The 12,828-nt window shown below is 38.5% G+C and overlaps 2 protein-coding genes across 7 annotated transcripts in view; one reads left to right on the forward strand and one right to left on the reverse strand.

Annotated features, from left to right (window-relative positions):
* ncor1 (nuclear receptor corepressor 1) overlaps positions 1-4,429 on the reverse strand; it is a 51,560-nt gene extending 47,131 nt beyond the window's left edge. For all 3 annotated transcript variants that reach the window (XM_046038913.1, XM_046038912.1, XM_046038911.1), the window contains exons 1-2: positions 4,291-4,429; positions 609-798 (exon numbers count right to left, since the gene is read on the reverse strand). In XM_046038913.1, the coding sequence (XP_045894869.1) occupies positions 609-719 (111 nt within the window). In that variant the 5' untranslated portion in view covers positions 720-798; positions 4,291-4,429. The remainder of the gene's footprint in view (positions 1-608; positions 799-4,290) is intronic.
* pigl (phosphatidylinositol glycan anchor biosynthesis, class L) overlaps positions 4,383-12,828 on the forward strand; it is a 14,386-nt gene continuing 5,940 nt past the window's right edge. Inside the window, exons 1-2 of one of the 4 annotated variants that reach the window (XM_046038916.1) lie at positions 4,383-4,540; positions 6,365-6,464. In XM_046038916.1, coding sequence (XP_045894872.1) covers positions 6,421-6,464 — 44 coding nt within the window. In that variant the 5' untranslated portion in view covers positions 4,383-4,540; positions 6,365-6,420. Of the gene's footprint in view, positions 4,541-5,002; positions 5,303-6,364; positions 6,465-12,828 lie in introns of those variants that run through there. The other 3 variants (XM_046038917.1, XM_046038914.1, XM_046038915.1) reach the window with 3 other exon arrangements.

The following is a 12,828-nucleotide window of genomic DNA, read 5'->3' on the forward strand; positions in this document are numbered from 1 at the left end:
GGCCTTGTTTAGCAAAAATCTCGGCATTTCTGCCAAGACTGTCCCAAAACATTTAACATAAGTGAACTTGTTAGTGCCCTTAGCTTCAAATTTAACTTGTCACTTTGTTATTGCACTTCACTGCAAGAAACACAATCAATAAAAGTCTGAAACTGAAGTAAAAGCCTGAATCAGGATGGATTTCTACACAACAATTACAAAGTATTATCTTGGTTTAAATCCTGGTCCAGCGATGGTTAGGAGACTACAGTTTAAAAAAAAAAAAAAGAAGAAAAAAGTGCTTCAAGCAGACACACTGCAATTGTAACCATTTCATTATATTTAAGTAACTGTTTTTTGTATAGTATCACTATGGTTTTAACTAACTGCTAATTGTAATACAGTTACATAGTTTCGATTCTTTATATCTTCCAGGTCAAACCTGCCACTCAGCAGAAAACCTCGAGCAAAACTTCAGATTTCAGGTCCCATGAAGTGGTTTCTCACCATTTTCGCTGTAAAGCATTGTAGAAGAGTCAACATGTAAAAGCCGACAGTATCGAGAGTGCTGACCCAAGTACAACAAATGTAACTGTTGGCTCAAATACAATACAGAGGGAAGGTTTCACCTGTTGGTGGCGCGTGCCGGTGAAGGTGTACTGGACAGAATGTGGTGGGTATCTGCTCTGCTCGCTGCTGAAGCTCCCCTGACTGGGAGGGTAGCCCGAGCTACTGGACATCCTGGCTCAGTGCTAGCGGGCTGCTGCTGCTTCACAAATCAGAGATTGTAGCTAGACCATGGTAGGATACACAAACCACCTGCACCAAGACAGAAACACAAAATAGATTTTACATCTTAAGCATTAGGATGAATATATCCAAGAATATTAAATGTATTATATGAGAAAATGTAAGAAGAGAATCAGTTGACTAAGATGAAGTTAGATATATTGGGTGGTACTGTCAAAACAATATACAGCATTCTGAGAGCATCAGACAGAAAGTGTGGTCTATTGAGTATATAGTGTGCTATAAAGTTAATATGCACTACATAAACACTAGAAGCAACAGTCGGAAGTGCCACGAATCTTGATGAGAGTATGTTGTTTAAAACACTGATCTTATTTGACCAAGAAAGGTAGCGCAATCCATCACCTTTCATCACTCTTTTCTCAAATATTTCTGTGTTTCTGCGTTGCCGAGTATCGGCCTCAAGCACTGCCCTGTTGATATCACCTCTTGCTGCCAGTGCAGGTAATAAAATCAGAATCAAATCCAAGATACACCACTCTGCACCTACTTCACCTTGCACGGCCATTAATACAAGTACAGGTTTTTAAGCCAGAAGTGCAAGGATGATCTTGGAACTAGCGCATTAAAAAAAAAAATAAAAAGACTACTGTGCAGCTGCAGCTCTGGAAAACATCAACACAGTATTACTGTGGATGGAAGGATCAGGATCCTGTTCTTCCAAAAAAAAAAAAAAAAAAAAAAAACTGAGGTAGCTTTATTTGATTGTTCATGATTTGTTAGCCTGGAATTTTTTGTTTTTTTTAATGGTCTAAATTTCTTTTAGCACTGTTGTCACTGTTCATCAAGCATTTAGATCTTCCCAAACCTTAACGAAGTAGTTTTAGTTGCCTTAACCTTATCATACCTTGATCAATACAAAAATCCCCACAAGTGGGTATTGTTGTGGGGAAAAAGGTGTTGACAATAAACATTTTGCAGATAGCAGCAAAAACACTGCCAGTAAGCCTTTTGCAAAAGTGCTAAATATAACCATTTTATGATAATAAACAATTTAGACAGCATTGTGTATTGTGCTTATTCAAAATATCTGCATATGAATGTACTTCTTATGAAAAAAAGATTTTTCTAAATTTTAACACATTTTACACATGAAACATGATAGCAAATTATTTAAAATCAATTGTTCATGCATTTTAATCTCTTGTACAAACAATCTGTTGTTTATTGAAAGGGACTGGAAGGGTGTGTCACTTCATAGTTATAATAATTTTTAGATTCTAAACATTCCTCAGATATTAAATAACTGGTAAAGAGCACATCTCCAACCTTATGTGCCAACCAATCATATAAGCAGTGATTATGGTTTTCTAAATTCCACTCATGTCACCCCATTGTTATCTATTTTAACTATATGCAAGATTAAAAAAGCAAAAGTTGTATTTAAACAAACATTAAATTAGCAGGTTTATTTTAGCTGCTTAACATCATGTTAGCCTGGATCAGTTAAGCAACGTACAAAGAACAGGATGCAGGACAGTGCCATGAAGCACGGTAATGCTTTTTGAAGAATGTCTGTTATCTAAATAAAAAAAGCGTACACATCTGACATCCCAGTACTTTGCAACTGAACAATTTCAATTATTTATGTGTAGCAAAAACATGCAACCAAACACAGACACAGGAAAAGTCTGTGTGTTGTGACATCAGTGGATTTTGTTTGTCTTTGTCATTCTTCATAGGGATCCACTGTATGAATCTGTGTCCTGCTTGTTCCATCATTTTTATTCTAGGTCTGGAAGATTTACAGCTTGACCACCATGCCAAGACATTATGACGCTAACTTCCTGGGTGGAAAAGCTACAACCACTGCCACCATAACCAGGACGGGAAACTGTTATTTTATTTTTTCAATCCGCATGCCACAGAGTGCACTGGGTCCCAGAATTCGAGATTCATTTACACAATTTCAGAAATTATACTAAAAATATCATCTGTGTAACAAAAAAACAAAAGACACAGTCCGCAGATAATGCAGCTGGTAAATATTCAGGTTTTACCATTAACTAAAAGAGCTATTTATACATTTACCACTTCCTATTTAAAATGACATGACTTTGAATGATACATTTATAAACCATAGCAGCGGTAAACAGGGTTGATATGTCTCCTGTCTTCTATACAAAGCCAGCACTGGACTGGTAGTGAATCTGGTTATTAAAAGTAAATGAGGCAAAGTTTTATTTTCAGCAGTACCATTTGGCGTTGAACCAAACGAACAAATCAGCTCGAAAGAAATCCTCAAATTTAAGAGGCAGAAATACATGTCACAATGTGAAGAGACAATGAAACAACAGAAAACCTCTCAAAGTGCTCCCAGCAGCCTCAAGATATTACAACCACCTTTTGTGTTTTACTTTTACTGTTCCGTTTTTCTAAACTTAATTTAATTTGCTCCTACATTGTCAACTCAAACCTAGGTTGAGTAGATACACCCCACCAATTTGGGGCAGATTTTGTCATGTCCTTCTACAATAATCTAGTACAATTTTGCTCCAAGTATTACAAACACATTATTTGTCCCTCTGTGCTCACAGTGGGAAAAAAAGAGAAGACAAACTGACTCCCTGGGGTCAAGCCTGTTTAGCAAGACATTAAATCCCTGAATCTTTTTTATAATTCAAAGAGTAAGCAGCATTATATTAATGCCTGCTTACCATCAGAATCAGCTGTTGCAGCACTGGTTAGTGACCTGACTATCCCTAACCTGATTTCAGTTTGTTTTGTAATAATATTAGCCTGCAATGAAATCCAGGATGGGAATCATTTATTAACTGAAATACAATTTCAGCTGTACCCCTGATTCATCTCTTTTAACATGCAGCATCAATGTAGGCTATATAAAGAGAAACTGTGGCTACAGTATTTTAGCCCCTGGGTGTTCCCCTTCATCTGTCGTTTCCATTTCAACAGATTTTTATTGTATTTTCCGACGTGGTTTAGAGAGCATTTTAAGAGTAGAGGCGTGCAGCTTCAGGTTATAAAGATCACACTGCCTTAGTCAGCTTTCGTCGTTTCACTGTGAAGTTCTTGGTAAAGTCAATTTTAGAAAGCATTTACAGTGGTCTCTGTGATCATTTCTATGCAAACCCAGCGGCCATGGTGACCTTCGTGGCCTCATACACAGCCAAGCAGTGAGAAATACTGCTGCTGTGTGTTGTTATTGTCTTTTAACATCATACTGTCATAAACGCAATTGGATTTGTAGCTCATCTTGGGGGATGGGTGTATTTCCACAACAGGGAGCTTTTAAGGAAATGCAACTAAAAGCATGCACAATAATAAACGTCTACGCAGACGTATATGTTGCTTTGGCACTTCAGCGCGGTAAAGCAACGTTTAAGATGTTGTTGTTAGCTAGCTAACTTAGCCTGTATTTCACCTTTGAATTCCCAACCACGTCGCCATCTTGCAAGGCAGATTTTCAGCGTAGACCGGGGTACTTAAATAGCGTGCTAATTAGACATGTTGCTTTGCTGCATAATAGCGCTTTGTACTCACCCCATATTTACAAAATATACCGATGGCACAGAAAGGTATCCCTGGGCAGAATTATGTGTCAATTGTTGATTGTAAATCCGCGGGTTATGAGCTGTGGGCGACTGGGCAGACTGAAGGCTGCGTCGCATTTGTCGGTCCATGTCCTGATAGGGTAAAATAAAGTGTCCCTACTTGGTTGAATCCTCGGGGTACTGGCATTCCTCAACAAATGTGTATGTACAAAGACAACTGTAATTTACGTATTTACATAGTAAGTGGGCTGTTATGTCACTCTTTTGATATATATTAAAACATTTTAATTTAGATTTTTATATACCTGCAAGGATAATGCGGTGTTACAGCTAAATCGCCCCCTCAAACACGGTAATGTTGCTGGTGTTTGTAATTTTCACTTTTCAAAAACACAAATTTCGTTTGATTTATGTTACTTTCTTCCACGTGTCTCAGGACCTCCTTATTCAAACACGTTAGAAAATTATTCTGTATCATTATCATGTATTTGTTCTCCTAAAAAGTTGATGTAAACTCAAATGACCCGAGAAAGCGATTGTGAATGTGAAGAGAGTAAAACGTTCTATTATGGGGCTAAAAGTGGGCAGCTATTGCTTTGTTGGATCCATGATACTGCATAATTGCATTCTTTAAAATGATGACGTTAAATATTAGAAAGACTGTATGTTTTTTTACACGCGGAACCATTTGCATGTTAGACATTTGTCTTCACACGAATAGTTTTCTGTAACGGTCAAAATAATGAGTGTTTACCTGGCGGTCTTTATTGTTTTAGCCTATCTGGTTTGGATAAAATGCATTTACTATTGGCATCGACGAACTTTGGTGAAGTCGTTGAAACATGTAATGAACATTTTATCAAGCAAAGAAACAAACGGCGCTGACATCAGAGCTCTGGTCGTAACTGCACATCCGGATGATGAATGTATGTTCTTCGCGCCAACGATTATACGGCTCGTTGAATTAAATGCCAGCGTTCATTTGCTGTGTTTATCTGAAGGTACGGTGACAGGACACTATTGTTTGCATTAATAACGTTATTAAGTCAATGTAAAGTTATAGAGAAATAGTTATTAATCACGTGGCTTGCTGCTAACTAACGTTAGCTAGTTTTAGTTACATGATTTACTCAAGAAAAATAGAAAAATATAGCAAAACATAAATAATAATATTGCCTTTAGGAAAGGGAAATAGGATGCTCTCTCAAAAACAGTTTGGTGGCTTTGTCAATTATTGAGCAAAAAATCACAAACACAACATTTCTGTTATCAGTCTCAGGTTTAAGAATGATTGCAAAGACTAAAACGACTGTGTCTGACTAAATCACTGACATCAGCATTATACTGACAGATCAGGCGCATTTGAGCGCATTTTTAAAATAGAAAAATGTGGTGCTGTCATATGACTGCTGAAAACAAGCTCTCTTAAATTATATTAACTATGTTGTGTCCACATAACAAACAGCCAGGATTTAGGAAGTTGATTGATGTTATTTTACCAGCTTTACCTTTTTCTAGTGGAGTTCAGAAAGATTTCATACGGCGTAGAGTTGTTGAATTTTAGGTAAAATATGAAAGTCAAGGGTGAGAAATAACACATTTGAGTCCCAGGGTTTTCAACAGCAACTAGCTTTTTGAAAAAATGCCCTACAACGTTTGTGTCCATCTTCTTAAGCCAAAATATACAGGAGCTTCTTGGATGATCTAATGTGCTCTCACTTCAAATTATGAGCCTCATAAAAACATTGAAGTACAAATGAAATATTTAAAAAGTAAAACCTTTGTCACACAACCCACTGAATTATCAAAATGTGGCATTGCATTAGTCCTAACTATAATAAACATGAATTAAACATTTTTCGCATCTGTGCAGCAATGTATTTAATTTAGATTTAATTTATTTGACGTTAGAGGACCATTATTGCATCAACTACAGGAAATATGATATTTCAGAATCATTGACAATGTTTCAGTTTGCACTGATACAGAATCTACTGACACAATTTATACTTGTATTTAGATTTTTCTTTCATAGCCTAATTTGTCCTCCAAATATTATACAGGAAACTACTACAATCAAGGATCTCAGCGTAAACAAGAACTTCTCAACAGCTGTGCCATGTTGGGGATACCAGACTCCAGAATCACCATAGTAGACCATAAGTAAGCAGCCGTCTGCACCAAACACACAACACACAACACGCAGAACATTTCTGTTGTGTCTTTTAATGGTGAAAACACTGAGTTGGTGTTGGCTTGTTAGCATTTGCTCTTTTGAATATTTATATTTGTGTGTTAAACATGTTGTTTCTGTATATGTCCATTGCTGACTCTGAATATGATTTCAAACTGAGGCTAATTGTTAGGATAAAAATATCACTTAACACAATATATGTGTGCTGCCGATCGTGCAGTAGTCAAGTAGCCTGTCTGCCTTTTTGAAGCCCGTCATACCCCTCCCCACCATGCAGTGTCTATCAGAACAAATAGAGAGTTGACCACAAATCACACCATCCATTGTGAGCTGATCTAGCCCGGTCTGACGTATTACCTCTGTGTCAAAGGGAGAATAAATATGCAGGCCTCAGAGGCAGTGAAAGGTCTGCCCTGTGGGCAATTCCAAACCTCCATCAATCTGTGTGTCCATCTATATATCTACATTGAAGAATAGTTAAGCAAGTTTTGAAATTGTAATTCAATTTTGTTTACTAACTTATTTTATGTTATTAACTTTAATTTTATAATTTAGTTGTTTTTTAATAGTCTAAGTGGAACTATGATATTTGATTTTGCCTGTAATGTTTGCACGTTTGTAAATATTTGTATGCTCTCAGTAGTCTTATCAACCTGTGAACTTGAAAAGTCATAATTGTTTAGTCAATGTCAACGATCCCTACGAGGAAATTTACCTACATTTATAGTACATTTGGATGACTATGGGGCTGGTTAATATTATGTTTTAGGAGGAAATTGCCTAGTAACTAAACCACGTTGTTATCCTCTTCACTGCTTCGTTAAATTGCTATATAGTTTGGTGCGACCCAAAAACAGGCCCTCAATCATGAGAAGCCCCTGAGCTAGGTAGCTCAGATTTGCTAAAAACAAGCCTCATGGTAACTTTTTGGGGTCAATTTTGGGTTGCATACCAAAGTGTCAGTTCACCTTTATTAGTGTTTCTTGTATTAGAAAACATCTACCTTGTTTCTCCAAGGTAGAGGATGAAATTAAGGGTGCCTCTCTGTATCAGTGCTTCACCAACAATTTCTTGTGGAGCTCTGAGGGGAAATTAATGCTACGAAAATAGTTGCACACTCTGGCTTTGTTGCAGGAACATGGCAGCTCAAAGACAATTTTTCTCTTTTGTTTGCTACCTCTCATTCATCCTAGGGTACTATAGACTTTTTGACAGCAAATGAAAATGCATCACTTTACTGAATAAAATATTTGTATTTGTCATCATAGAGTGCCATAAATGATGTATAGAAACAGCTATAGCTCCTTCAGTATGGCTGTTAAAATAGACTTCACTCATTACCATTGTCATTTCACATTGGGGAGCAGAACTGTGGGCCAGAACTTCGAACTGCGTTGTTTTCCACATTTTTGTGAAACTCATTCTGTTTTATTTTGTTGTTGATGCAGCTGTATGACTTTCAGTCTCCTGGCTGTGGCTATTGGCAAGGTCAAGTTACAGAGAAAGTAGTGGTAAAAGGTGATGTTGAAAAGATTTTTTTCCCCCTGTGGATCAACCCTGCAGCTTCCCTTGAAAATGTTTTGAGTTTCTAAGAACCTCCGAGCTGCCTACATGTGAGTCTCTACATGTTGGCTCACCAGGAGAGCTGTATGAACTCTGGCACTAACCTGGAACTCACAGTAATACACTGGCAGCCTGCCCAGGTTGTCTGCCTTAGAGAACATTTCTCACAGACTTCACCATTTTATCATCTTGTGCACACAGAATACAGCTGAACTTTGATCATAGTGCTGTCTGCACTTCTGCTGAACTGGAGTGTAGCCCATTTTCCCTTTCTGTGTATTCTGTTGTTTGCCCAAAACACACACCTAATCAGCACTTTGAGAGCCCCACTCACTCACAACCAAGCTCTCTCTCTCGCCCCCACTGGTCTCTCCCTCTGTTCTACCCCTCCTCCTCCTCTTGTCCATGTCTGCTGAAGCCAACTGCCAAGGACTGTGGGATACATTCTGGCAATGCTTTGAGCACCGCTAATGTAGGTCATTCTAAACTGTTTTTCTCTTTGTGTGTCTGTATGTGGATAGCCACACTTTGGCTTTGCTCTTAACCTTCTCTGCCCAAGTATGTGCAGATGTACATCCTTGACTTGACCTCTCCCTGTTTTTCTCACTGGTCATTTTTATTGTGCACAAAGATGGAGTGCAAAAATAGGTGTGTTTTTCAAATAGAATAGAAACTAGAACAGTTGAATAAAAACAAAATCCCTATGCATCTTATCAGTTTGATTTGACCATTTGCACTCTGTTGCCAGTTTATTGGATACCAAGCTAAAACAAATGCAGTCAAGTACAATAGCCCTGCAATAATTCCTACCTGCAAGAGGGTTATAACAATCAGGTTTTGTTTAAACTGTAGGCTGTAGTTTGGGGTGGTGTGGAAATGTCTCTCAAAAATTCAATCAACACTAAAATTAAAGATCCAGTCACCATTCACTCAGAAATGGAGTGAGTGATTTCATGTATCGTATAATTCCATATTAGTCTTCTCCAAAGTATTCATGTTAACAGCAATCATTTTTTGCATCTTTTACCACCAGTCCATGCCATGTATTGTGGCACTGAAACTTTTCATTATTGTTGTGTGAGCTCTGGACAAATGATTCAAGGTCCATGAATTTCTGAAATAGCTTGTACATCATAGTCGCAGTGTTAGACAAAATGATTGTAAAGCAACTACTTTGGTTGTATTAACCTGCCAAGCTGTTGTCAATAAGGAAACTTCAGAGGATATAGAGAAAAATATGGATGTATGTGGATCCACATAGTAAGCATATCATGTCATATGCTGTTTTTGCAGCTGTGAAACAATGGTTCAGTAAGCTTCAGTGGTTTGGGAAATGACAGTTGTATAGAACTACAGAGACTAAAATAGTGTTTGTGTGGTTTTCCTACAAACTCATGCAGCGTTCTTAGATGGATAATGGGTTAGACGATGATGACTGGAAGAGAGAGTAGTTCATATACAGTAGTTACAGTACTTATCTCCAGACAAATCTCTAGTGTTTCGAAGGCTTTCAGTCAAGTCTTTAGAGATCATGTCAAGCCTAAAACAAACACAATAGCTATGAAAATGAGACCGCTGGCTCAATGACTGAGCTTTTTATGTGATGCTGTCAAAGGACTACACCTGGAGCAGATCCTCAGAGTTTGTGGGCTCAAAATATTTGCCTTGAGTTTGCATGCCAAGTTGGAGTTCTTTGTAATGCAAACACAAACCAGGAAGTGTGCTGTGCCTTGGAAAATCAGCCTTGTCAGTTATATGTTTTGTTATTTTAATGAAACTTCTTGGTTCAAATGAATTGAATCCTGGCAGTGTATTCTTATGACCAATTACAATGCAAATCATCTTGTAATACAAATTAAAGGTTCCCTGTGGAGTTTTTGAGTCCTAGTAGTGGTATAGAGCTGTTTCTATGAGGGGGTTCCTGTTTTGTTTATCTCATGCGCACAAGGACGCAGGTGACAAGAGACACATTCATGTGAATGGTTTCAAAATATTCCACTGATCCATAGGTGACGATAACACGCCAAGATATGCAGCAGTGTGCCAGCAAAGCCCATGTAGAGGAAGAATGCTAGCAAGTTAAAATAGATGTAAACCATGCTGGATTTAAAATGTTTTATGATGAAGGAAATGCATTTGACACATTTGTTAGAGCTCAAGGATATACACAATGCTTTTTGGTGAGTAAAACTGAATGTAAACATGACTTTTGATTGTTTGCAACAAAACCTCACCGAGCACCTTTAATTCACATTGTGTCTATGTACTATCATCTCATTCATCAGGTTTGTGTGATGAACTGGGTCCACTGGATTTTTGTTTCATGGCAACAGATCTGGTTGAGACTTTACTTTTAACTATACCCTATGGAATAACTGGAATGACACGTGAATTCTGTTTTAAAATAGGATTTTCTCTTTAATGCTCACTGAATAGGACAGCTGTGTTGACAGTATCTGGGGCCCCAGTGCATGTTGGGGCCTTTGTGATCAAGCTCGATCTGAGCACGCTCTGCTGCCTCTCTACTTGCACTGGCTTGACCTCTGTCTGCTCCCTGTTCTCGATTATAGCTCCTCACTGCACAAATCCAACGATTCCACTTCTTTATTACATTATCCATCAGACTGTACTGAAGCAACTCTCTGTCTCATGCACCTCTTCAACTTTAACAATTTGATTGTGTCCGTGATAACATACTTCAGATTTACATTAGTTAAATAAATCTACTCAGAAGTTAATTTTTATAATTTATAATAATTTTTTGTTTTTGACTTCATAGGTGTAATTCTCTGTATGAATGTAAACAAAGAGCTCAGCACTAGATTGGAAAGTCAGGCCACATTCGCTGCAGTAGCACCCTATCCCACATGGTTTAAATATACATTGATCAGTGGTAAATATCCCTTGCTGAATTATAAGGACATGGCAAGGAGTGGTAAATAGTGGTGGCTGTGCTTTTATCCCAGATACATTTGTCACCGGCACACACTGGCCTCTGCATAGTCAAACTTTACTTTTTCCATTTACTGAGCAACTAACTGTAATTTTGTCACATTAGATTGCTCTTTTTCTGCACAACTTACTTTCAAAACAACAGCATTATTTCCATGGTTATTTTCATGACAGTTTATTGTCAACACGAGTGAATATTGGCAAAACCTGCAACCACAAATTTCTCTGAATTATTGTGAAACACTATGTTGTTACTATAGTTGTAACTGCCTTATTACACTGGGATAGTGTGGCTGTTCTGTCAGTTTGTAGTGGCATCTTGGCCGTTCCCAGCAGGACATATAATCTGACTGTGTGGACAGAAGTCTGGCAGTTTCACAGGGCTGTGGTTCATGTGACCAGACTAAACAAGCCCCCCCCCACCCCCCACCCCCCTCTCTTTTTCCTTTTCTCTCTCTCTCTCTCTCTCTCTGTCTCTCTGTCTCTCTCTCTCACACACTCACACACACACACACACACACACACACACACACACACACACAATCCCGTTACTGGGCCAAAGTTCAACAACTGCATACAGATGCCTGCAAGCAATTAGACATCCACAAGCAAAACTACAAAGGGGGAGCTGTGGAGGTTACTTTAGGACATTTTGCACTGTTGCCATGGCAAAGCTGACACTCAGCCTGCATCTTGCTAGAGAAAGGTCAGGTGTCTTATATCTTTTGTTATTCCCCCTTTGCTTGTGCTTAGCTGCGGTTGTCAAATGTCTAAAATAAGAAATGAATAAATGCAACAGTAAGGAAAGAAAATGTAACATTAAAAACACAGATAGTGCTAGAGTGTAGCCAAGCTGTGAACTCAGTATGATATTCCTATACTTATTCCTGCACTTTGGCCAAACTCACAAAATCCAGAAAAATGACATTAGGCTGGTCTTTCATTCATTTAGGCAGCATTTAACATCATTAAGATTCAATATCACAGTGCCATCCTACTGAAAAAAAGAAAACACAGTGTCACAGGAAAGCATTCACACATTGACAGTTTTCAACTACCTCTGAACCCCCGACCCTCCACCCCTCCTCCCTGTGACATAGCTGACCCCCAAAGCTTGGCCCTCACATCACTAGCAGCCAGTGAATTTGTGGCCTAATCCATCACTTCCCTCTACTAGCTCAACTGTCCTGGCTCATTGTTAGCAACAAAGGGGAGGGGAACAACTGTTGACACTCCCCCACACCTACCCCCACTTTAGGCACTTATATATGTAAACATACATGCATGCATTGTCACTCTCGCCATCCATGTGCTACCCTAAGTGTACAACAACATGGCACGTCATTGGTCTCTCTATTTCCCCTTCTCCTATCTCGTCAAACCTAGACCCCCACAGTTTGGTATTTCAAACTTTCCTGCAAGTCAGGCCAGTTTCCTTTTGTTGGTTGTGTTTTTGTTCAACATAAAGCAGAGAAATGAATGTAAACAAACTGAATCCGATCCACTTGAAGTGCAACCCTCGGGACTTTGTCTTTTATGTGAACTGTGTTGGTCTGTCTGATTAGGTTTTTAACAGTTCTCTCCCTTTTATGTTTTGTGGCTAGTTTCTGATAAGTGCAATGGGAGAAACCATAGAAAGCAATGCTTTTATTTTGTAAACTGAGAAAATAAATCCGTTATTATTTCTGCCAAAAAAGGGAGCCTATGCATGTTTAGTAGGCAGAGAGCCTGGGCTGGCCAAGTTTGATGTTTGATGTTTGCTCCGTGTTGTCTCCAGGCTGTAGTTTCAGATGAACATGATGCTAAGGGCCTTCCGAC

Source organism: Micropterus dolomieu, linkage group LG23 (genome assembly GCF_021292245.1).
Source record: "Micropterus dolomieu isolate WLL.071019.BEF.003 ecotype Adirondacks linkage group LG23, ASM2129224v1, whole genome shotgun sequence".
Classification (NCBI taxonomy): domain Eukaryota; kingdom Metazoa; phylum Chordata; class Actinopteri; order Centrarchiformes; family Centrarchidae; genus Micropterus; species Micropterus dolomieu.